This window comes from Rhinopithecus roxellana, chromosome 4 (assembly GCF_007565055.1).
Source record: "Rhinopithecus roxellana isolate Shanxi Qingling chromosome 4, ASM756505v1, whole genome shotgun sequence".
Taxonomy (NCBI): domain Eukaryota; kingdom Metazoa; phylum Chordata; class Mammalia; order Primates; family Cercopithecidae; genus Rhinopithecus; species Rhinopithecus roxellana.
Genome location: NC_044552.1, coordinates 129,068,522 through 129,095,008, shown reverse-complemented (window position 1 = coordinate 129,095,008; position 26,487 = coordinate 129,068,522). Strand labels below are relative to the sequence as shown.

The 26,487-nt window shown below is 38.3% G+C and overlaps 1 protein-coding gene across 1 annotated transcript; it reads right to left on the bottom strand.

Moving 5' to 3' along the window:
* Positions 1 to 6,613: 6,613 nt before the first annotated feature.
* Positions 6,614 to 6,942, bottom strand: LOC104658329 (protein cornichon homolog 4-like). The gene is made up of 2 exons (XM_030929015.1): positions 6,711 to 6,942; positions 6,614 to 6,663 (listed from the first exon to the last, which is right to left on the bottom strand). The coding sequence occupies exons 1-2, from the start codon at positions 6,940 to 6,942 to the stop codon at positions 6,614 to 6,616; spliced, it is 282 nt and encodes a 93-aa protein (XP_030784875.1).
* Positions 6,943 to 26,487: the final 19,545 nt, after the last annotated feature.

Sequence of the window (26,487 nt, the reverse complement as noted above, 5' to 3'; positions counted from 1 at the left end):
GACACTTTGTTGTGATTTCTGTTCTTTTACATTTGCTGAGGAGTGCTTTACTTCCAATTATGTGGTCAGTTTTAGAATAAGTGCGATGCGGTGCTGATCAGATAGTATATTCTGTTGATTTGGGGTGGAGAGTTCTGTAGACGTCTATTAGGTCTGCTTGTTGCAGAGCTGAGGTCAGGTCCTGGATATCCTTGTTAACCTTCTGTCTTGATCTGTCTAATATTGACAACGGTGTGTTAAAGTCTCCCATTATTATTATTATTATTATTATTATTATTATTATTATTTAGAGAAGGAGTCTCACTCTGTTGCGCAGGCTGGAGTGCAGTGGCGCGATCTTGGTTCACTGCAAGCTCTGCCTACCAGATTCACGCCATTCTCCTGCCTCAGCCTGCCAAGTAGCTGGGACTATAGGCACCCGCCACCACGTCTGGCTAATTTTTTGTATTTTTAGTAGAGACGGAGTTTCACTGTGTTAGCCAGGATGGTCTTGATCTCTTGACCTCGTGATCCACCCGCCTTGGCCTTCCAAAGTGCTGGGATTACAGGCGTGAGCCACTGTGCCTGGCCAAAGTCTCCCACTCTTATTGTTTGGGAGTCTAAGTCTCTTTGTAGGTTTCTAAGGACTTGCTTTATGAATCTGTATGCTCCTGTATTGGGTGCATATATATTTAGGATAGTTAGCTCTTGTTGAATTGATCCCTTTACCATTATGTAATGGCCTTCTTTGTCTCTTTTGATCTTTGTTGGTTTAAAGTCTGTTTTATCAGAGACTAGGATTGCAACCCCTGGTTTTTGTTTTTTTTTTTTTTCTTTCCATTTGCTTGGTAGATCTTCCTCCATCCCTTTATTTTGAGCCATGTGCGTCTTTGCATATGAGATGGGTCTGCTGAATACAGCACACTGATGAGTCTTGCCTGTTTATCCAATTTGCCAGTTTGTGTCTTTTAATTGGGGCATTTAATTCATTTATATTTAAGATCAATATTGTTATGTGTGAATTTGCTCCGTTATTATGATGTTAGCTTGTTATTTTGCCCACTAATTGATGCAGTTTCTTCATAGCATTGATGGTATTTACAATTTGGCCTGTTTTTGCAATGGCTAGTACCAGTTGTTTCTTTCCATGATTAGCACTTCCTTCTGGAGCTCTTGTGAGGCAGGCCTGGTGGTGACAAAATCTCTCAGCATTTGTTTGTTTATAAAGGATTTTATTTCTCCTTCACATATGAAGCTTTGTTTGGCTGGATATGAAATTCTGGATTGAAAATTCTTTTCTTTTAGAATGCTGAGGCCAGGCATGGTGGCTCACGCCTGTAATCCCAGCACTTTGGGAGGCCAAGGCGGGCGTATTATAAGGTCAGGAGGTCAAGACCATCCTGGCTAACATAGTGAAACCCCATCTCTACTAAAAATACAAAAAAAAAAAAAAAAGCTCGGTGTGGTGGCAGTTGCCTGTAGTCCCAGCTACTGGGGAAGCTGAGGCAAGAGAATGATGTGAACCCGGGAGGCAGAGCTTGCAGTGAGCTGAGATCGCACCACAGCACTCCAGCCTGGGTGACAGAGGGAGACTCTGTCTCAAAAAATAAAAAATTAAAAAAAAAATGTTGAATATTGGCCCCTTCTCTCTTCTGGTTAGTAGGATTTCTGCTGAGAGATCCGCTGTTAGTCTGATGGGCTTGCCTTTGTGGGTAACTCAACCTTTCTCTCTGGCTGCCCTTAACACTTTATCCTTCATTTCAACCTTGGTGAATCTGGCAATTATGTGTCTTGGGGTTGCTCTTCTTGAGGAGTATCTTTGTGGTATTCTCTGTATTTCCTGAATTTGAATGTTGGCCTGCCTTGCTAGTTTGGGAAGTTCTCCTGGATAATATCCTAAAGAGTGTTTTCCAACTTGGTTCCATTATTCCCATCACTCACAAGTACAGCAATCAAACGTAGATTTGGTCTTTTCACATAGTCCCAAATTTCTTGGAGGCTTTGTTCACTGCTTTTTACTCTTTTTTCTCTAACCTTCTCTTCTCACTTTATTCTATTACTTTGATCTTCAATCACTGACACCCTTTCTTCCACTTGATCGAATCGGCTACTGAAGCTTATGCACATGTCACAAAGTTCTCATGCCATGATTTTCAGCTCCATCAGGTCATTTAACGTCTTCGCTACACTGTTTATTCTAGTTAGCCATTTGTCTAATCTTTTTTCAAGGTTTTTAGCTTCCTTGTGATGGGTTTGAACATCCTCCTTTAGCTTGGGAAAGTTTGTTATTACTGACCTTCTGAAGCCTACTTATTTCACCTCATCAAAGTCATTCTCCATCCAGCTTTGTTCTCTTGCTGGCAAGGAGCTGCAATCCTTTGGAGGAGAAGGGGCACTCTTGAGTTTTAGAATTTTCAGCTTTTGTGCTCTGGTTTCTCCCCATCTTTGTTGTATTATCTACCTTTGGTCTTTGATGTTGGTGACCTACAGATAGGGTTTTGGTGTAGATGACCTTTTTGTTCATGTTGATGCTTTTCCTTTCTGTTTGTTAGTTTTCCTTCTTTTCTTTTCTTTTCTTTCTTTTCTTTTTTTTTTTTTTTTTTTTTTTTTGAGATGGAGTCTCACTCTGTTGCCCAGGCTAGAGTGCCATGGTGCAGTCTCAGCTCACTGCAAGCTCCACCTCCCTGTTTCATGCCATTCTCCTGCCTCCGCCTTCCGACTAGCTGGGACTAGAGGTGCCCGCCACCACACCTAGCTAATTTTTTGTATTTTTAGTAGAGACAGGGTTTCATCATGTTAGCCAGGATGGTCTTGATCTCCTGACCTTGTGACTCACCCGCCTCGGCCTCCCAAAGTGCTGGGATTACAGGCGTGAGCCACCATACCCAGCCTGAGCCACCATGCCTGGCCAGTTTTCCTTCTAATAGTCAGGTCCCTCAGCTGCAGTTCTGTTGGAGTTTGCTAGAGTTCCACTCCAGACACTGTTTGCTTGGGTATCACCACCGGAGGCTGCAGAACAGCAAATATTGCAGAGTAGAAAATATTGCTCCCTGCTCCTTCCTCTGGAACCTTCATCCAAGAGGGGCAGCCGCCTATATGAAGTGTTTTTTGGCCCCTATTGGGAGGTGTTTTCCATTTAGGCTATGCAGGGGTCAGGGACCCACTTGAGGAGGCAATCTGTTCATTCTTAGAGCTCAAACACTATGCTGGGAGAACAACTGGTCTCTTCAGAGCTATCAGACAGGGCCATTTAAGTCTGCAGAAGTTGTCTGCTGCCTTTTGTTCAGCTATGTCCTGCCCACAGAGATGGAGAGAGTCTAGAGGCAGTAGGCCTTGTTGAGCTGTGGTGGGCTCTGCCCGGTTCAAGCTTCCTGGCCGCTTTGTTTACCTACTCAAGCCTCAGCAATGGCAGACACCCCTCCTCCAGTCAGGCTGCCATCTGGCAGATTGATCTCACACTGCTGCTCTAGCAGTGAGCAAGGCTCTGTGGGTGTGGGAGCTGCCAAGTCAGGCATGTTAGAGAATCACCTTGCCTGCCGGTTGCTAAGACGTTAGGAAAAGCACAATATTTGTGTGGGAGTGTCCCATTTTTCCAGGTAGTCTGTCACGGCTTCCCTTGGCTAGGAAAGGGAAATCCTTGCGCTTCCCGGGTGAGGCAACGCCCTGCCCGGCTTCAGTTCGCCTTCCATGGGCTGCACCCACTGTCCAACCAGTCCCAATTAGACGAACCAGTTACCTCAGTTGGAAATGCAGAAAACACCCGTCTTCTGTGTCAATCATGCTACGAGCAGCAGACTGGAGCTGTTCCAATTCAGCCATCTTTGAACGCCCCTACTCCATAAGTGTATATCTTTTAGCTACTGAGCATCCATGAGTGAATTTTGACAGCTCAAGATACCTATAACAATCTTGCCAAGATTAGTGGTCTGAACATTTATGGTCTTTAGTGAGGTCTTGAGTCCTAGGTTCCCAGGCATAAATTATTTAAAAATATAAAGAACACTTCTAACTCATCTACCTATTGAAGCCTACTGTCATTTTCTTCAAAGACATAATATCATTCCCTTCTTCCAAATTTCATTAGGTACCCACTGGGGTACTGAATAAAGTATACAACTTTATATTTACCATCCCAGCCTTACTGGAAGCCTCCCCTCCAGGCAAGATGGTCCACTCACTGTCTTCCAGATTTCAAGAGAGGCCTCAAGAATTCCCACTGCCATGCCTTTGCCAACAAACTTCTGCACTTGGCATGATCTATGTCCTAGGCCCAGACAAATACAGCATCTGTTAGGAATGCTTGGTACAGTCATGCCTCAATTTTGATCTTCTAGACATTTAATTTCTTGGAACATTCAGAATAATGAATTTGATACCAAGATCAAATTCCAAAAATTAAATGTCTAGAAGATCAGAAGTGAAGGAGTGAAACCTTGAGCAAGTGCAGTTTTCTTTTTTTTTTTTTCTTTTGAGATAGTCTTGCTCTTTCACCCAGGCTGAAGCACAATGGCATGATCTCGGCTCACTGCAAGCTCCGCCTCCCAGGTTCAAGTGATTTTTCTGCCTAAGCCTCCTGAGTAGCTGGGATTACAGGCACCCGCCATCATGCCTGACTAATTTTTGTAATTTTGTAGAGACAGTGTTTCACCATGTTGGCCAAGCTGGTCTTGAACTCCTTACCTCAGGTGATCCTCCCACCTTGGCCTTCTAAAGTGCTGGGATTACAGGTGTAAGCCACCACACCTGGCCTGTGCAGTTTTCTTAAATACCAATTTCTTCATTCATTGAATTGTGACAATAATGCCAAATGTGCAGAGCTGATGTGAGTGTTAAACTTTGTAAACTCTAGAAAGTTATGGAAATATTAGGTATATCATTATAATTCCTGTTCAATACCATGTATTGTTTATATTATTTGCCTTGTTTCTCCATCCATTATTCTAAAGTTTTTGAGAGTGCTGTATAGTTATTATAATTTGTTTACCCAATATGCTTGGACAAGTGTCCTTTCTATTCTATATGAACAAAAATATTTGTCAATTGATGAACTAGATTTGATACAGTGATGAAATGCTTTCAGATTATCTCATATTTGACATTTTATTCATTGGTTAGTAATATGTGAAGATAGGGCTTAACCGTTGTTACAAGAGCTTTATATTCTGCATATTAATTTTAAAAAATATACAGTTCTCTCTTTCATCTCTCTGTTGTAAAACTAAATGCTGAATTGGATCAAATGCCAGCTCTTATGCACTTTCAGCTTTGAAAGTTAGGACACAGCTTTGAGTCTCTGACTGCAGACCGACTTGTAATTTAAGCTACCAGAGGCTGGGTGTGTATCAAAACACAGTGGCTTTACTCAGAGCTTTTAAACAGCTACAAAAGTGGAAAAGCTGAGGATGGAATGGAAAAAGAGAAAGGGTACTTTGTTTGAGTGACCTATTTTATTTATTTATTTTTTTGTATCCATTGATCACAGGACATCAGTGGCTACTTCAGGGACTTGGGTTAGTAGTCTCCAGGGTTTACTTTATTGGGTATCTAGGGCAAACCTGACAGTCTGGAGTAGAGCAAGACAAATATGTAATACAGTCAACTAGATTATTTAAAAAGTCACCTTTCTGTTATTCTTACGGGGTTGAGCAAATTGTTTCTCTATATGAGTATAAAATTTATCACCCATATTCAAGGCTTTAAAGCAGAGTTGAAGGCAACCTGAGAATCACTCAGTATTCTTTCTTCCCTTATGTTTTATATCTGCTACTGAATTATTAGTGATGGCTCACTGTGCTTCCAGTGAGGGCAGAGGGTGTTGGGCTCCCCCTAAACAGGGAGAAAAAAGAACAACAAGGATATATGTTTTTTTCACGCTGCCTACTGGTTTTGAATGTTTTAGGCTATTTAATTGGAAGAAGAAGGAATTGTTAAAGTTACTTTAAAACTCTGCAATTGCTTGATTAACAAGGAAGATAAAAACTATTGGATAAAACAGAGAGTTACTTAAATAAGGTTTAGCAATTCAGCAACATCTATCAAAATCTTTATTATTTTCATGTTTAAAAAATGCTTTAGGCCAGGCAGGGTGATCACGCCTATAATCCCAGCACTTTGGGAGACTGAGGTGGGCGGATCCCCTGAGGTTGGCAGTTCGAGATAAGTCTGACCAACATGGAGAAACCTTGTCTATACTAAAAATACAAAAATTAGCTGGACATGGTGGTGCACGCCTGTAATCCCAGCTACTCAGGAGGCTGGCAGGAGAATTGCTTGAACCCAGGAGGCAGAGGTTGTGGTGGGCTGAGATCTCATCATTGCACTCCAGCCTGGGAAACAAGAGCAAAACTCTGTCTCAAAAAAAAAAACCCAAAAAAAAACCAAAAAACAAAACAAAACAAAACCAAAAAAACTTTATACAGTAAAAAAGAAAGCAAAAATGATTTTTGTTCAAAGAAGAAAAGATATGCTGCCATTGTCATGGTTCTGTAGATGATTTTAGTCTCTGGCTCCTCAACTGTGCACTGAAGTATAGGTTGATTTCAACCATGGCTTCTCCAGCTTCAGTCATTTATCAAAGCTAAAACCATAGTTTAAAGATACGTGAAAAAATAGAGCAAGTGGAAATTAAGCTTGATTATGGTCTTTCATGTGTTACTTTTGCTGTCCTTGATTGTGTATTTCTGTTGGATCAAACACTCCTATGTTACTGCTTGGCATCATAATGAATCAATATATATCCCAAGTGGCAATAGGTAAGTTGAGAAGGAAGATGAACCAGTGTAACAAAATGAGCATTAATACAGTGACAATAGTATGGCCAATCAATCTTGGAATTACCCACTTGTTTAATTTTGAGTAACATGATCTAGCATTAATGGAATCACACTCTAAATCAGACAATGTAATTATGAAGACTGAGAGAAAAATGAGCCTGCAACTGAGGAGAAAGAAGGCAAAGACCATGTCCTCTTCCTCCAGCTATCAAAAGCTTTAAAATGTTTATTTACTTAGAAATCCTATTCCTGATAATGTTTCAAAAGAAAACAGTAGAAAAGGCCGGGCGCGGTGACTCACACCAGTAAACCCAGCATTTTGGGAGGCTGAGGCAGGTGGATCACGTGGTCAGGAGATTGAGACCATCCTGGCGAACACGGTGAAACTGCGTCTCCTACTAAAAATACAAAAAAAATTAGCCAGGCATGGTGGCCGGTGCCTGTAGTCCCAGCTACTGGGGAGGCTGAGGCAGGAGAATGGCGTGAACCCCTGGGGCCGAGTTTGCAGTGAGCGGAGATCACACCACTGCACTCCAGCCTGGGCAACAGAGAGACTCCGTCTCAAAAAAAAAAAAAAAATACAAAAATTAGCTGGGTGTGGTGGTGGGCACCTGTAGTCCCAGTTGCTTGGGAGGCTGAGGCAGGAGAATCACTTGAACCTGGGAGGCGGAGGATACAGTGAGCCGAGATCATGGCATTGCACTCCAGCCTGGGCAACAGAGTGAGACTCCATCTCAGAAAAAAAAAAAAGAAAATTTGTTACTTACCAAGATATTATCTATCATTTAACATGAAATATAATACAATCATTAAAATACTGCCATTTAAAGTGATATTAAACTAATAAAATGGGGTAATGTTAAGAGAAAAAAGTGGGACATAAAATTATGTATATATTGTATGCTAAAAGCTGTAAAAAAACAACATAATACATAAAATGTAAGACAATATACAAAAATGCTAATACAGTTATATCCTGATATAGGTAATATTGAATTTTCTCAACTTTTTTTGTAGGTTTTGTAAGGACAATTAAAATTTTAAAATAAGAAGCATAATTATCCCTGCTGAAAATAAGAGATTTTCTTTCTCTTCTTTTTATCAGAGCATTTATTCTAGAAAGCTTGTAATTTTAAACATAATTATCCTCAGTATCTGTGAGCGATTGGTTCCAGGCCCCCCATGACCCCCAGGATACCAAAATCCAAAGACGCTCAAGTCTCTTCTATAAAATGGCATAGTATATGCATGTAACTTATACAATCCTCCTATAGACTTTAAAGCATCTCTAGATTACTTATAATACCTAATACCATGTCTACATATCACTTCATTTGCATGGACTGAATGTAGTACTTGGTATGTGGCAAACTGAAGTTTTGCTTTTTGAAGCTTTGTGGAATGTTTCCCCCCCCGCCCCCAAATATATTTGATCCATGGTTGATTGAATCCACAGATGCAAACTGCTGGATTCAGAGGGCCCACTGTACTTTCTTGGTTCATTAAAATGTATATAAATCATCTTGAAGACTAGATAGGCCCTTTGTCAGCCCAGGAATGTCTCTCTCAATAATCTAGGAACAATGCCATTGAAATGTACACATCGAGGGAGATAGCATCCTTAATCTCCCAGTTTCTGTGGGAGGAAAGGAATCTAACTTCAGTGGAAGCCAGGCTCCAGAACTACCTTCTATCATAAAAATACGAGAAGTTTGCTTTTCACCTGGACAAGGTCACTTAGCTAACAGGAATGATCTCCTCAATTTCTAGGTTAAGTTAAGATGAATGATGCTTGCAAATGGGGCTGTCATGTTGTCTTACCTGAGAAATTGTTATTTATCTTGGAAATATGTATGTAATGAGTTGTATTTGCTTGACAATATAAGGGGGTATGATTACTTTCTGTTTTTTGAATCTCTTAATGGATTACCTGTGATGCACCTCACATTCTGGCTTAATGTTTATTCAATAATTTTCTTTACTACCTTTATGGAGAGAATTTCTGGGTTGGGAGAAGATTATCCTTCTAATTATATTTATAATCAAACAAGTTCACATTGATATAATGAGCTTTATTATGCTTACAATGGGAAATATACTTTAAAATTATTGCCTTTTTGTCCTAGTTGATTTCTTTACCTTTTCGTTAGCAATAACTAACACCACTTTATTGGTTTATTCTACTCTAAGCTCCCTTCCACTTCCAATTATTTTGACTTACAGACTGTCTGTTCCATTTTCTTCTCAGCTTCACAGCATAGTTTTTAAGACCGGAAAAAACATCTGTACTATCTTATACAACTAGGAGCTCTACGTGTGCCCCATGTAAGTAAACTTAAAGCCTTCCCTATTTTCTTTCTCCTCCCTCCCTCCCTCTCTCCCACCCTTCCTTCCTTCCTTCCTTCCTTCCTTCCTTCCTTCCTTCCTTCCTTCCTTCCTTCCTTCCTTCCTTCCTTCCTCTGTCTCTCTCTCTCTTTCTTTCTTTCGATGGAGTCTCGCTGTTCTCACCCTGACTGGAGTGCAATGGCACAATCTTGGCTCACTGCAACCTCTGCCTCTCGGTTTCCAGCAATTCTCCTGCCTCAGCCTCCCAAGTAGCTGAGATTACAGGTGCATGCCACCATATCTGGCTAATTTTTGTATTTTTAGTAAAGACGGGGTTTCACCATGTTGGCCAGGCTGGTCTCGAACTCCTGACCTCAAGTGATCCACCCGCCTCAGCCTCCCAAAGTGCTGAGATTCCAGGTGTCAGCCACCGCACCCCGCCAGTCTTCCTTACTTTCAACACAAGGACTTTATCACTAGTTCTAGTTAGCCCTTCCTTTGATTTCTGCCTTCTGGTTTTAAACTATTCCTTTTTTTTCTTTTGTTTATCTTTTAATCCCCCTTTGAGTGCTTTGAGCTGCATTTTATACTTAATGTGCATAAATTTTTTATATAATTTAATATTCAAACTGGGACACTTTTGAGAGTGAAAAGGTGGGGTTAATAATTACTGGGAAGTTATGCTGTAACCAGGACTGTCCTAGGCAAAACTGGATGTATATAGGCAAAAGAATCTGAGGTTGGGAGTACCTTTGACACAAATTAGTGATTTAGTGTAATTAACCAATAAAGTGGTTATGAACTGATTGTTAACACAAAGACAGGTAGGTCAAGAGATAGATAAATGCAATATTTTGGGTATACTTATTTTAAAACACTTTTGTTGTTTATCTGAAATTAAAATTTAATTGAAGATTCCATATTCATATTTGTTAAATCTAGTAACCCTAGATGCACGGTCATCATAAATATGTTTATTGAAACTGTTTTCCTCAAGGATGGCAATTTCTTATTCATCAGTAGGGTGAATAACTCAGCATTTACAGTATATTATTTAAAATAAGTTAATAGGCCGAGCACCATAAAACTAACAAATAAAGTGTATTAGTTTAAATGACTGGAAAGAAATATATTTATACCATAAAAAACATAATTTCTTATTTTTTAGGGGAAAATTAAGCTAATCTAATTAGGACTCTAACGGATAAACATAATTTGAATGGCTAAATAAAATAAATCATATGGTCTATATTTTTAAAAATTTGTTTTCTCTTTTCATATATCTGTTCTCATAAACATTTTGAGTAGAAAATACAAAAATATATTACCATATAAAAGTGATCTTGTTACTTTTTAGGCATTCTACCATATAGTAACTTTTTCTGCTACAGTCAAAAGATGCCTATTTGCCAGAAAGTCTTCTAAATTTCTCTAAATTTTCTTTCCCTTTCTCTTGGCTGTAATAGTTCACTAATACAATGAGAAACTAGGTCAGATGGCTGGCGTTGGTGACTTACTTCCTCCCCCTTTTGGTAGTTTAGCAAGACATCCATCTGCGTCAGCTTAACCAAAGAACAAACAAGCAGATACAGTGCCTGAGTTCTGCGGCTCCCTCTTTGTCACAAGACTGTTTTCAATGACCTGTGGCATTGTTACAGAAAGCTCTCCTTGTTACACTGCCAAAATGAAGTAACCTACCCCTCTTACTCTGTCAATATGTAGAGTGGTAGTAGTAGGTGAGGCACTCCTAGAACTCCTTCCAGGAAGCGTCCAGATCCCCCTGTCGTCCGGATCCCCCTGGCATCCGGATTCCCCTGCTTCAGCATGTCTCTCTGCAAGATAGCACAAGCCAATGGGATAGTGTGTGCTTTGCTGTTTTCACTGCTGATATATTTGCTATATTCCCCAGGATACCCACTTTACTTTTATGCCTCTGTTTGCTAATTTTGTGTGTGCGTTTGTGTCTGTGCTCCCATTGCATGACATGTACTGTCTGAATTTGGGGAAGATGGCAGTGGTGTAATTTCAGACCAGAGCTGCCTTTTCACTGGACTTTTATGAGACACAAAGGGCTTCTTACCCCATGTCCAGACTGAAATAAAAAAATTCAATCACTTCATTACGATCACTTGTAAGTCATACTTCTTTTCATTCTGAAAAGTCTCCCTTTGCACTTTATAACATTTCAGAAGTAGAACTGTTTTGTTTGTTTGTTTTTGAGACCGAGTCTTGCTTAGTAGCCCAGGATGGAATGCAGTGGTGTGATCTCAGCTCACTGCAACCTCTGCCTCCCAGGTCCCGGTTCAAGTAATTCTCCTGCTTCAGCCTCCCGAGTAGCTGGGATTACAGACACATGCCACCATGCCCAGCTAATTTTTTGTATTTTTTAGTAGAGATGAGATTTCACCATGTTGGCCAGGCTGGTCTTCAACTCCTGACCTGCGGCCCGCCTCGGCCTCCCAAAGTGCTGGGATTACAGGCGTGAGCCACCAGGCCCGGCCCAGAAAGTTGAACTGTTAAGGAAAAACATATATATTTATCTAAAATATACATATTTTTTACTTAAGAATATATATATTTTGAGATAGAGTCTCACTTTGTCACCCAGGCTGGAGTGTAGTGGCACGATCACAGCTCATTGCATCCTTGACCTACCAGGCTCAAGCAATCCTCTCATCTCAGCTTCCTGATTAGCTGGGACTAAGTTTAATTTTTTTGTTTTTCTAGAAACAGGGTCTCTCAGTGTTGCCCAGGCTGGTCTCAAATTCCCGGGCTCAAGCTATCCTCCCACCTGGGTCTTTCAAAGTTTCAAAGTGCTGGGATTATGGGTGTGGGTGTGATCCACTATGCTTGACCAAGGAAAATAATTTGTATTTCCTTCTTAAAATGAATTCATTTTAAGTGCAGTGACGTCATCTCGGCTCACTGCAACCTTCATCTCCCAAGTTCAAGTGATTCTCCTGCCTCAACCTCCCAAGTAGCTGGGATTATAGGCACATGCCACCATGTCCGGCTATTTTTTTTTTTTTTTTTTGAGACAGAGTTTTGCTCTTATTGCCCAGGCTGGAGTGCAATGGCATAATCTCAGCTAACTGCAACCTCTGCCTCCTGGATTCAAACAATTCTCCTGCCTCAGCCTCCTGAGTAGCTGGGATTACAGGCATGTGCCACCACATCTGGCTAATTTTGTATTTTTAGTAGAGGTGGGGTTTCTCCATGTTGGTCAGGCTGGTCTCGAACTCCCGACCTCAGGTGATCCACCCGCCTTGGCCTCCTAAAGTGCTGGGATTACAGGTATGAGCCACTGTGCCTGGCCTAATTTTTTGTATTTTTAGTAGAGACGGGGTTTCTCCATGTTAGCCAGGATGGTCTCGATCTCCTGACCTCGTGATATGCCTGCCTCAGCCTCCCAAGGTGCTGGGATTACAGGTATGAGTCACCGAGCCTGGACTAAGATTTAAATAATTATGGAATCTTTGTTAAATAAGCATGAACATTTTAGAATGTAAATTTCAGAATTAAAGAACTATTAGGTAGATGAACATATTTACTGGTTTTGTAAATTATTTCAGGATGACCTGGGTTACAGGTGCTTGCTTAAGGCACATATGTGAAATAAAACTTAAGGAATAGCCCTCAATGGTTTATGAATCTCTTATCCTTCCCCTTCCCTCTTTGGAATGGGTTGAGTGTTTTTATGGTGAAAGTCTTATTCCTTGCTCTTTTCCTTGATATGACAAATTAATACCCTGAGTACAATATATATATATATATAAAACTAAACCTGTTTATTATCTTCTCTGGCAGTTTGACATTTCTGTGTAGTACCCTCTGCCAAGTGAAGCTATAAATTCTCTTTGTTGATTTTACTGAGAGCTGTAAGTAAATGATACTTCTACATTTGGGGGATAATTTTATTTTGCTTTAAAATATTGAAATAAACAGAAAATCACCCAACAAACATTATCGTCTATCATTTTTCCTATAGTTTAAGGCATTTTAAGATCAAATGTTTAATTTTCGAATATGTTCTGCAGAAACACTTGGATTTTCCCCACTTGCCTTTACATACTTTGCTGTGTGTGGTCAGGGCTGGAACTTTACAAATTATATTTCCTTGGGTCCTTTGGTACTGGCAGAAGATCAGAAGAATAAAGGAAAAGAGAAGCTTCTGGTTTCTAGCTTATACCAGTGGGAAACGCTGGTAGTTGTTGTTATGGCCTTGGAAGTCAGATGATTTCACACTTTCAAATCGAAACAGAACTTTTCCATGTGAAATCGTTCTTACTCAGTGTTCCAGAATCAGCCAACAGTGCAGTTTCAGGTGTGTGTTCCAGGCCAGGATCATTAGCAGTTTCTAATCTCTAGGTATTATTTCCACTTCCTTCTTGCTCCCCTGTCTCCCGTCATCATTTTGTTCTTCTAGATATTTTAGTACCTTTGTTTCCAGTTTCCTGTTGTTATGTGTTTAAATGCTTAGTGTTTCTCTGTTTTCCTAACTGGACCTTGACTGATAAAAGTACTGATAAAAAGCCACTAAAAATCCTACACTACAAATAGAACATATGTCTTTGACACCAGAAGAAAGAGGCACCTCAAAAATGATACTCCTTTTCTAAGAAGGTATAGCATTTCACAAAAGAATGAGGAACTACATTCATGCTTCTGAAATGAAAATGGGAGTGGTGTGTCATATTTTAAGCTCAACACAACTTCCTGGAATGTAAATTTTACTTGAAAATTTGTACTTAAAGGACAATATTTCTTTCAATCTTAAAATTTTGGGGGCAGATGATATTACTAGTGAATTCTACCAAAGATTTAAAGAAAAGTTGATAATTTTACTAGTTTAAAATCCTTTACAAACTCTTCAAAAAATAGGAGGGGGGAACACTTCATATCCCATTCTGTGAGGTCAATATTACCCTCATAACAAAGCCAGACAAAGACATCACAAAAAATAAAACTAGAGACAGTATATATATATTCGTATATATATAAAAAATTTCAACAAAACATTATCAAACTGAAACCATCAACATATACAAAGGATTATACCATAACCAAGTGGAATTTATCACAGGAATGCAACATTGGTTTAATACATGAAATCATTCCATGTAATACACTGTATCAGTAGAATAAAAGACAAAATTAACATGATCATCTCAACAGATTTGAAAAAAGATTTTGGCAAAGTCCAAACCCCTTTTATGTTTAAAATACTCAACTAACTAGAAATATAAGGAAACATTTTCAAACTGATAAAGATCCATGGAAAACCTATAGTAAACTTCATAACTAATGGTGGAAGACTGAATTCTTCCCCCTAATATTAAGAATAAGACAAGGATATCCACTCTTGCTACTTCTATTCAACTTTGTGCTGGATGTTCTATGTCAATTAGTGCAGAAAATGAAGAAAAGGTACCCAGATTAGATGGAAACTAGTAAAACTCTATTTGCAGATGTCACATTCTTGTATGTAAAAGATCCCAAAGAACCCTGCACAGAAAAATATTAGCACAAAAGAGTTAATTTAGCAAGACTGCAGGCCACAAAGTCAATATACAAAATAAATTGTAATATGAAATCAAGAAAAATATTCAATTTATAATAGCATCAGCAAATTAAATACTTAATTTTTTTCTTTTTTTCTTTCTTTCTTCTTTCTTTTCTTTCTTTCTTTCTTTCTTTCTTTCTTTCTTTCTTTCTTTCTTTCTTTCTTTCTTTCTTTCTTTCTTTCTTTCTTTCCTTCTTTCTTTCTTTCCTTCTTTCTTTCTTTCTCTCTCTCTCTCTCTCTTTCTTTCTTTCTCCTTTCTTCCTTCCTTCCTTCCTTCTTTCTTTTTTTTTGAGATGGCGCCTCACTCTGTCACCGAAGCTGGAGTGCAGTGGTGCGATCTTGGCTGACTGCAACCTCTCGTGCCTCAGCTTCCTGAGTAGCTGAGATTACTGGCACCCACCACCATGCCTAGCTAATTTTTGTGTTTTCAATAGAGATGGGGTTTCACCACGTTGACCAGGCTGGTCTTGAACTCCTGACCTCAAGTCATCTGTCCACCTTGGCCTCCCAATGTGCTGGGATTACAGGCATAAGCTGCCACACACAGCCAGATCAATTACTTTCTATCAATGATTCTGGGGATATTGTGTATCCACATCCAAAATCATGTAGTTAGACCTGTACCTCACACCATATACAAAATTAACTAAAAATGAATCCAGGCCTAAATGTAAGAGCTAAAACAATGAAATGCTTATAAGAAAGTATAGAAGCTAATCTTTATGACCTTGCTTTAGGAAATGGATTTTTTAAGATATGACATTAAATGCACAAGTGATAAAAGGAAAAAAAAAAATCCATCAATTGCACTTCTTCATAATTAAAAACTTTTGTGCTTCAAAGGACACAATAAAGAAAATGAAAAGAGAGCATACAGAATGAGACAGAATATTTGCAAATTATATATCTGATACAGGATTTATATCCAGCATATAAAAATTTTAAAAGATAGGCTGGGCATGATGGCTCATGCCTGTAATCCCAGCACTTTGGGAGGCCAAGGTAGGTGGACAGGAGGACAGGAGTTCAAGACAAGCCTGGCCAGCATGATGAAACTCCGTCTCTACTAAAAATACAAAAAATTAGCCAGGCATGGTGGCACACACCTGTAGTCCCAGCTACTCAGGAAGCTGAGGCAGGAGAATTGCTTGAGCCTGGCAGGTAGAGGTTTCAGTGAGCCGGGATTGTGCCACTGCACTCCAGCCTGGGTGACAGAGCAAGACCCTGTCTCAAAAATAAAATAAAATAAAATAAAAATGCAGACTTAAAGTACTAACATATCAATAATTACTTTAAATGTAAATGATGTAGTTACACCTATTAAAAGAGATTGGCAGTGTGGGTTTAAAAAATGAGCCAAGTTTATTGTTGGCTACAACAAACTAACTTCAAATAACCCACAATGTAAGTAGGCTGAAAGTAAACGGATGGAAAAGGTATGTAAACATTAATTTAAAAAGAGCAGAAGTGGATATATTAATATGAGATAAACTAGAAGTCAGAGAAAAGAAAGTTACCAAGCACAAAGGGAGATTATATAATGATAAAAAGGTCAATATACCAAGGAAACATAGAAACTGACTTCAAAATACATGAAGCAAAAATTGATAGACTCTAATCCAAAATTATAGTTGAGGATGTTAATGCCACTCTCTCAACAGTTGATAGCAGGACTAGATAGAAGATCATCAAGGACATCGAAGACTGAACTACACAAGCAACAAACAGGATCTAATAGAGATATACAGAACACTATACATCCAAAAGTAGAATACACATTCTTTTTTTTTTTTTTATTTGTGTTTTTTGAGACAGAGTTTTGCTCCTGTTGCCCAGGCTGGAGTGCAATGGCACGATCTCAGCTCACCACAACCTCCGCCTCCCAGGTTCAAACGATTCTTCTGCCTCAGCCTCCCTAGTAGCTGGGATTACAGGCATGTGCCACCACGCCTGGCTAATTTTGTGTATTTTTAGTAGAGACGGAGTTTCTTCATGTTAGTCAGGCTGGTCTCGAACTCCCGACTTCAGGTGATCCGCCTGCCTCGGCCTCCCAAAGTGCTGGGATTACAGGCGTGAGCCACCGTGCCCGGCCACACATTCTTTTCAAGTGCTCATTAAACTTTCGTTGATACCAATTATATCCCAAGAAACTAGAAGAAAAATTAGCAAAATTGGCCCAAAGCAAATTGAAGAAAGGAAATAATAAAGGGCAGAGATCACTGGAATTGAAAACAGAAAGTAGAGAAAATCAATGAAACAAAAAGCTGGTTATTTGAAACAATCAACGAAATGAATAAACTTCTAGCAAGACTGATAAATATTAAAAAATAGAAGGCACAAATTAGGAATATCAAAAACAAAACAAGCAATATCTTTACACATTATGCAGCCATTAAAATGATATAAAGGAAGCACTATAAACAGCTTTGCATATACAAATACAGCAATTTAGATGAGATGGACCAAATCCTCTGAAAAGTCAAACTACCAAACATCCAACCTGAGTGACATCTAATTAGTCTAACAATTCCAAAAAAATTGAATCTATAGTCTAAAAATATTTTAAAAAGACATCTCCAGGTTCAAATTATTCCACTGGAGAATACTACCAAATATTTACATAAGAATTAGTATTAATTTCAATTCTACATAATGTCTTTGAGAAAACAGAAGTGGAGGAAACACTTCCCAACTCTTTTTTTTTTTTTTTTTTTATTTATTTTTTTTGAGACAGGGTCTCACTCTGTTGCCCAGGCCGTAGTGCAGTGGCACAATTTGGGCTCACTACACCCTCTGCCTTCTGAGCACAAACGATCCTACCATTTCAACCTCCCAAGTAGCTGGGACTACAGGTGTGCCCCATCATGCCCGGCCAATTTTTGTATTTTTTTGTAGACATAGGGTTTTGCCATTTTGCCCAAGCTGGTCTCGAAATCCTGGACTCAAGAGATCCTCTTGCCTTAGCCTCCCAAGGTGCTGGGATTACAGGCATGAGCACTGCTTTCAGTCCCAACTCATTTTATGAAGCCAGTAGTATGCTAATGCCAAAACCACATAGCACAAAGAAGGCAAACAACCAACTGATCAGTATCTCTCAATCTCTCAAGAATTTAGACACAATAATCCTGAACTACATACTAGCACACTGAATCTAGTGGTGTGTGTGTGTGTGTATATGTGATATTATATATAAATGATATTTTATACATATTAATATATATAATTTATATATATGTAAAATGACCAAGTAGGGTTTGTTCCAGAAATACAAGGCTGGTTCAATATTAAAAGTTAATAAATATATATATAATATAATAACAAAAGATACATTTATATCACTAGAGCCCTATAAAATAAGACTGGATACTAAAGATTATTCAAAGAAATAATGGCTGAAAACTTCCTAAAGTTAGTGAAAGACGTAAACCTACCAGTTCAAAATATTGAGTGAAACTCAAACAAGATAAACTTATTAAAGAAATCTATGCCAAGACATATCATAATGAAACTTCTGAGAGCTAAACAAAATGAAATAACATCTTAGAACACACTGTAGAGAAGGACTACGTTGTCTATAGAGGGAAATTATTAAAGTTAATTGTTTTATCTGAACCTGAGAAAGCAAGGAGAAAGTGGTACAACGTTGTTCTGGTTTCAACCTCAGTAAAAATATCCACAGGAAGGAAGAAGTAAAGACATTCTCAGATGAAAGTAACCTAAGAAAGTTTCTTGCCAGAAGAACTACCCTTAAAAAATGTCTAAAAGGGTCCAGGCGCGGTGGCTCACACCTGTAATCCCAGCAAGATCGAGACCATCCTGACTAACACGGTGAAACCCCGTCTCAACTAAAAATACAAAAAATATTAGCCGGGCGTGATGGCGGGCGCCTGTAGTCCCAGTTACTTGGGAGACTGAGGCAGGAGAATGGCTTGAACCTGGGAGGTGGAGCTTGCAGTGAGCCGAGATCGCATCACTGCACTCCAGCCTGGGCGACAGAGCGAGACTCCGTCTCAAAAAAAAAAAAAGAAAAAAAAAAATATATATATATATAATATATATGGGTGTTCTCTAAGGAGAAAGGAAACACTAACAGAAGGAGGCTGGGATTTCAGGAGGAAGGAATTTAAAAAGGAAATGGCTAAAAATAGGGGTAAAAATTATAGACTGTATTTTTGTCTCATGAGTTTTTAAACCATGTTTGAAGTTGAAATGAGAATTATAACATCATCTGATTTGGTACTTAAAATATATAGAGAAAATATTGAAGACATTTATATTTAAAAACATGGTGAGCAAAATAATCTAAATAAAGGTATGGTTCCTACACTTCACTCAAAGTGATAGGATGTTGATACTAGTAGACTATAACAAGCGATGTCTGAACATGCTAATGAGAGCAACCATTAAAAACTATACAAAGAGATACATTGAGAAACATTCTCGATAAACTAAAGTCGTGTTCTAAAATATGTGAACAAGAAATGTGAAAAAGAGGAATAAGAATGAGAAAAAAATGAAACTCAATCTAAACTTCACAACTTAAAGAAATTAACTCAAAATGGATGATAGATTTAAATATAAAATATGAAACTATAAAACTTTTAGAATATAATATAGGAGAAAATCTTTGGGACCTGTGGCAAGGGGAAAGGTTCTCAGACTTGACACCAGAAACATGATTCATAAGTGAAAAAAATTAATAAATTGGACTTCATTAAATTAAAAACTTTTCCCCCACAAAACACTGTGTGAAGAGGTTGAAAAGACAGACTACAGATTGGAATAAAATAACGGCAGGTCACATATCTGACAAAGGCCTTATATCAAGAATCTATAAATAACTCTCAAAGGTCAACATTAAAAAAATCCCATTTGAAAATGGGCAAAAGATATGTAAAAGCGTTTTGTAAAAAATGACACATGAATTGCATGCAAATTAGCACATTTAAAGATGTTCAACATCATTAGCCATTAGGAAATGCAAATTAAAACCACAATGAGATAATATTATATATCTCTCAAAACATCTAAAATACAAAATAATTATATAGTTGGCCCTCCATATGCGACACTTCTCATTTTATATAAGGGACTTGAACATCAGTGGATATGGTATCAGTCAGAGGGGGAGTCCTGGAACCAATCTCCTGTGAATAGGAAAGGCAGACTGTAATAACAAATATCAGTGAGGATGAGGAGAAACTGAATTTCTCATGCATTGCTCTTGGGAATGGAAAATGGTGCAGTCACTCTGAAAAATAGTCTGCCAGATTTTACAAACCTAAACATGTAGTTATAGTACAACTAGGAATTATTTTGGGGGCATTTATCCCAGAGAAATTAAAACATGTTCACACATTTATTTGAATGTTAATAATAGTTTATATAGTAAAATACTGGAAATTACACAAATGTCTTTAAATGAGTATGGTTGAAAAAGTTCTGGTACATCCATACAATAGAATACTACTCAGCAATAAAAATTAATGAGCTATTGATACTATGTAATAATCTGAATGAACTCCAAGGGCATTTTGGTTACTGAAAAAAGTTAATTTCAAAATATTACATACTGTATGGTTCCATTCACATAATAACCTCAAAACTACAGAGATGGTGACCAGATCAGTGGCTGCCATAGCACAGGAACATAGTGGGGAAGAGGAGACACAAAGAGGTAGTAGAAGGGAGTTCTTTTGTGGTGGTCAACAAATCTGTATTTTGACTATAGTGGCAATTACACAAATTTGTACATGGAAAAGGGTGCATAGAAACACACACACATGCACACACACACACACAATGAATGCAGATTTTTAAACACTAATGTGTTAATGTTTATTTCCCAGTTTTGAGTTTTTACTACACTGATAAAAGATGTCATCATCAAAGGAAGGTGAGTGAAGGCTGCATGGGACTTTTCCATTTTTACAACCTCCCATGAGTTTATTCTCAGTTCACAACAAAAAGTTTAAAAAATGTGTTTGGTATATGCCAACTCAATGAACCTAAGAAAATTTTATTTTCTTTCTTGGTGAATATTGTGTTGTTTTTATTTAAGCCTGGAAAGCATAATTTTTTTTTTTTTTTTTTTGAACCGGAGTCTTGCTCTGTCGCCCAGGCTGGAGTGCAGTGGTGCCATCTCCACTCACTGCAAGCTCCGCCTCCTGGGATCACGCCATTCTCCTGCCTCAGCCTCCCGAGTAGCTGGGACTACAGGCGCCCACCACCACGCCCAGCTAATTTTTTCTGTATTTTTAGTAGAGACGGGGTTTCACCGTGTTAGCCAGGATGGTCTCCATCTCCTAACCTCGTGATCCTCCCGCCTCGGCCTCCCAAAGTGCTGCGATTACAGGCGGAAACCATAAATTTCTATGTGCAATTGCCGATTAGAAAATTTGGCACTTCTGTGCTTGGAGAATAAAGTGGCATTAACCTTGCACTTCCAAACAGTTGATGTGGGCAAGCTACTAGGGGAAGAACAGCATGTGCTGAGGTTGCTCATGGCACTGGCTACCAGAGTAAAAGAGCTGAAAATTGTGATGTCTTCATATAAACTCAGATACCCAAACAGCCAGTGTTTTGATAAATTATTTTCCTACTGCAGGAATAACTGTTTTAGATTACACCCCTCCAGAAGTCATGGATTCCCAAATGGAGCTTAAACGTTTTTAAGTTACTCTCATTGTATACGTTGTTTACAAGCATGTGATTCCCATTAGTTCTCCTTCCTACTAATAGCAGATAAGTATCACCCTTGCCACCCACTAAATACTCTGTTTTGTGTGTAGTTACCATTTTTTTCCATTTATACATTTAAAGTGTAATAATTTTAAAATTATATTTCCAATGGGAAACACATATTGTGATTTAATACAGAAAGTTTGAATAATAAATTTGACATTGGGTAAAATAGGAAAGATAATTTAAAAATTTCAGTACAATCAGAAATCTGCAAAGACTGGAGAGATAAGGCTTTCCCAAAGAAATTGATGGTGAAAAATATCACAGACAATTTTCTTTACTACTGGTAGTAGGTGGATGCCATCTAAAAATAGTAGATATACTGAGAGGCATATTTAAAATAGCTTTATTATTGTGTAACTGCTAAAGGTTTGATACTTTATATCTTTCAGTGGATAAAATCCTGAGAATATTACATAAATCTTCAATGTTTTTTGTGGGTAACATAAAAACAAACTATTCAAACAACCAGAAAACGTTGTATTAACAAAAGAAAAAAATATTCGCTAGGAATGAAAACCACAATTGAAAAGCCAAAATTACTTGATAATTAACTTAAAGTCTATTTACACTAACAACAACAACAAACCCCAATCAAGCAAAAACTTGGTAAATTCCACACTGAAGTTAAGGTCAAACTTGTGTGAAGCTTAACAATAAACTGACAAAGGCAGGGTGTGGTGGCTCACACCTGTAATCCCAGCACTTTGGGAGGTTGAGAAGGGGCAGATCACGAGGTCAGGAGATTGAGACCATCCTGGCTAACACAGTGAAAACCTGTCTCTACTAAAAATACAAAAAAAAAAAAAAAAAAAAAAAAAAAAAAAAATTAGCTGGGCATGGTGGCGGGCGCCTGTGGTCCCAGTTACTCAGGAGGCTGAGGCAGGAGAATGGCGGCAGGCAGAGCTTGCAGTGAGCAGAGACCATGCCACTACACTCCAGCCTGGGCGACAGAGCTAGACTGTGTCTCAAAAAAATAAAAAATAATTAAAAATAAATAAAAAATAAACGGGTAAACTGAAAAAGTCATACTTATTAAATGATACCCAACGAAACAATTCTAACATTGAAGAAGGATAACCTGGAATGATTGGCTGAGAGAAGAATCATAACCTTGCTATTTATTTTACATTGGAAATAATGGACACAAATAATTTAGGAATGTAGTTATTGATCTCTGTCCACTAATTTTAAAGTGATAATTTATACTGATATAACTGGTAAAAATCATTTTTTAAAGATAAATGAGATTTAAAAAATGAATGTAATAACGCATATAGATGGGTGTATGCATGGAAACAAATCTGTGATGCTGACATTGGCGGGAAAGGTGGCATTTCTGTGTCCTGCATGAGTCGACAGCCCTGCAGTCACTCACTAATAATATCTCCTCTCAAAGAGTTTGTCTCTTGGTTTTCTTGTTTTTTTCTTTTTTCTTTCTTTTTTTTTTTTATCTTTTTTTTTTTGAGATGGAGTCTTGCTCTGTTGCCCAGGCTGGAGTGCAATGGCGTGATCTCGGCTCACTGCAACCTCCATCTCCCAGGTTCAAGTGATTCTCCTGCCTTAGCCTCCCAAGTAGCTGGGATTACAGGCGCTCACGACTAACTACGCCCGGCTAATTTTTGTATTTTTAGTAGAGACTGGGTTTCACCATGTTAGTTAGGCTGGTCACAAATGTCTCTTGGTTTTCTGTGTGCTTTACTGAGCTGGAAAGAAATGCTGGATTTCGTTTAATATTAGTAGAAAAAAACATTTAGATGTTTATCTTTTTAGATTAATCCATAAGGAAATGGGAGATGAGGCCAGGCATGGTGGCTCATGCCTGTAATCCCAGCACTTTGGGAGGCTGAGGCGGGTGGATCACTTGAGGTCAGAAGTTCAGGACCAGCCTGGCTGACACGGTGAAACCCTGTCTCTACTAAAAATACAAAAAATTAGTCAGATGTGGTGGCTGGAGCCGGTAATCCCAGTTATTCAGGAGGCTGAGGTGGAAGAATCGCTTGAATCTGGGAGGTGGAGGTTGCAATGAACTGAAATCCGGCCACTGCACTACAGCCCGGGCAACAGAGCAAGACTCTGTCTCAAAAAAAAAAAAAAAAAAAGAAAGAAAGAAAGAAATGGGAGATGAGTTTGAAAACTTGCTCTTTGACATATGTATTTGCTGGTTTAGGCAGAGAAAAACACTGATCAGATTTTCAATTATTGGAATTACTCTTTTTAAAGTGGAGAACTAAAAAACTTTCCATAACAATGCCTAAAACATAGGTTAAAATGCCTAATTATTGTTTTGCCTAATGGTAAACTGGTTCTCAAAGTTGGCTTACTCAGCCAAGGCATTTTAAGGGTAACTTCCCTGTGAAAGCGAAATTGTGAAAGATTTCATTAGTGAATTACATTTCACTTTTAATTCTGTGCAATAAGATTGCAACAGAATTAAAGTGTGAGAGCTGTGAAGTTTTTATCAACAATAAAATTTTGAACACTTAATTCAACTACACAAAATTAAGTCTATGTAATTTGTTATTTTTCCTCCTTCAAGAAGGCCCTTCAACTATTGTTTTCCTAAGACAATAGAAGAGACAGCCTTATGATATTTCACATGTTGCAAGTCCTTTGGCCTTTTGTTATTAATTTAATAATAAAATTCATATTATTTTATTATTAATAAATATTAAATAAATATTTAACAAGATTAAAATCTTTAATTCTTCTTTAATTCTGTTAAATAACAGAATTTCTACCAGCAGTCATCTGAAATATTACAGTATGCTATATCTTTAGTAGTATTCTGGTCATCTTGTCTTAGTGATTATATTATAAAAATTTCAAAACAACAAGAAAACAGTTTCAATTTGTGTGCACATTTTTCAGTGGATTCAGGTTCTGAAAATATACTGACACCAGAACAGAAATTACTGTACCATATATATTCAGGTCAGCTCAAGGTTTTGAAATAAGTAAATTTAGTGGAGCTAAAATCCTGCACTCTTAATCCAGCTGTGACTAAATGAAGAGTCAGAGAAGAAAAACAATTTTTTTTTTTTTTTTTTTTTTTTTTTGCTGCTAACAAGTAATTAAAATATGTAAAAATTTCATTAATTCACTCTTCCCCTAAGTGGCCTGAGGTGATCTATGAAAATGGTTTGTTACTCACTTGACCCAGAAAACTCCACAAAATCATGCAAACCAAGACGTTCAAATCTTTGTGTTCATTTTAAGAACACTCGTAAGTCTGGCCAGGCCATCAAGGGCATGCACAAACAAAAAGCCACTAAATATGTCACTTTATAGAAACAGTGTTCACTATTCTGATGTTACAAGGGTGGAGTTGATAACTGTGTCCAGGACAAACAGTGGGCTTGGACACAGGGTCAGTGGTCCAAAAAGAGTGCTGAATTTTTGCTGCACGTGCTTTAAAATGCAGAGTTATGCTAAGTGAACCTAAGATTGTAGCAGAGATTCTCTGGTCATCGAGCATATCTAGGTGAACAAAGCACTCAGGGTGCACCGCTGGACTTGCAGAGCTCATGGTCTGATTAAATCCATGCATTAACTCCTCTGCCACACTGGGATGATCCTTACATAAAAGAAACAGATTGTTCCTAAACCAGAAGAGGAGGATCCACTGGAGAAAAAGATATCCCAGAAGAAACTGTAGCAACAAAAACTTATGGTGTGAGAATAATAAAATAAAATACATGCAGACAAAAGTTAAAAAGAAAAAAAGAAATCTTGTTAATTTTTTTTTTTTTTTTTTTTTAGACAGTTTCAGGCTGGAGTGCAGTGGTGCGATCTTGGCTCATTGCAGCCTCCCTCTCCCGGGTTCAAGTGATTCTCATGCCTCAACCTTCTGAGTAGCTGGGATTACAGGTGTGTGCCACCACACTTGGCTAATTTTTGTATTTTTAGCAGAGATGGGGATTCAGCATTTTGGCCAGGCTGGTCTCGAACTCCCGACTTCAAGTGATCCACCCACCTCTGCCTTCCAAAGTGCTCAGATTACAGAGGTAAGCCACCGTGCCTGGCTGAAATCTTAATTCATGCAACGTAATCTCTGCTGGCATTTTTCTAAGTGCTTGGCATAATCAGTGAATGAAGCAGATAGAATCCTGGTTTGTTTATAAACATTTTCAAGTTGAAACCCTTCAAAGTTAAAGAATTTTCTCTTAACAATGGGCTGCTTTAGATACTAGGAGAGACCTTTGGAGGACTATTTTTCTCTCCAGTTAGAAAAAACTTTCTGGAAACAGTCAAGAAACACTGATTTAGATGCTCTTTAATTTCTCTAAGGACCTAAGTAGTTAATCTGCTAATCAGAAGGCTCTTAGGATGAGTGTGAAAGAAGTCAGTTGATAGAATTGGGTGACCTCCAGGGATACCTGTCTGGCACAGATCCATCTGGAGGCATCTCCTCTTCCCACAACAGAAGGAAGTAGCTGTGTGGCAGAAAGTTTCTGTTCTCAGAGCCTGACCTTTCTCACTGGACAATAGTGGGTCAACACTGGATATTCTTGCTCTTGGGGTTCCTTTTCCTGTGCTGCATGCAGCCCATCACCCCACCTGTAGCTGGAGCTCAGGATAGGTCGATTCCATTTCACTGCCTTTACTTATACTCACATGGCATTTCTTTCTCCATGAGCCTGTATTTATTCTTACCAATGCAGTACAGGTGTTCCCTATGCTACTCTACCTCATATTTATAATGGCAATTTTGAGTAATTTTGTAAGTTATAAAAATGGTCCTACTCTTTAATTATGTGCCCATTTTTAATTTTAATTGAAGAAAAATATATTTTCTAATTTTTGTTTTTATTGTCAATTATATGAAAGTATAGATGGTTTATTTTATTTATTATATTATCAGGTAAAGTTTTAGGTTCTGGGGATAAAGTCACAAGAAAATGACAATAAATGGAAAGTGGAGAGAAAAGAGAGGATCAGTCCCCACCTCATCATCTTTGTATCTTTTCCAGTCTCTCACAGTGAGGCCTCTGATGGTTTCCTATAATTTTTTTTTTTTCTGAAAATATCCCAGATGAGAGCTCAAGCTGCATGGAGCCTCCATTTATTTCAGCTTAGTGGTGATTACTCTTCTAGTTGCCT

Excerpts from the sequence above, each read along its gene's own strand:
- LOC104658329 (XM_030929015.1), bottom strand. The coding sequence starts at position 6,942 with ATGGTCTTTGCCTTCTTTCTCCTCAGTTGCAGGCTCATTTTTCTCTCA. Across the intron at positions 6,664-6,710 it reads TATTGCCACTTGGGATATAT|ACAGAAATACACAATCAAGG; the intron begins ATTGATTCATTA and ends GTGTTTGATCCA.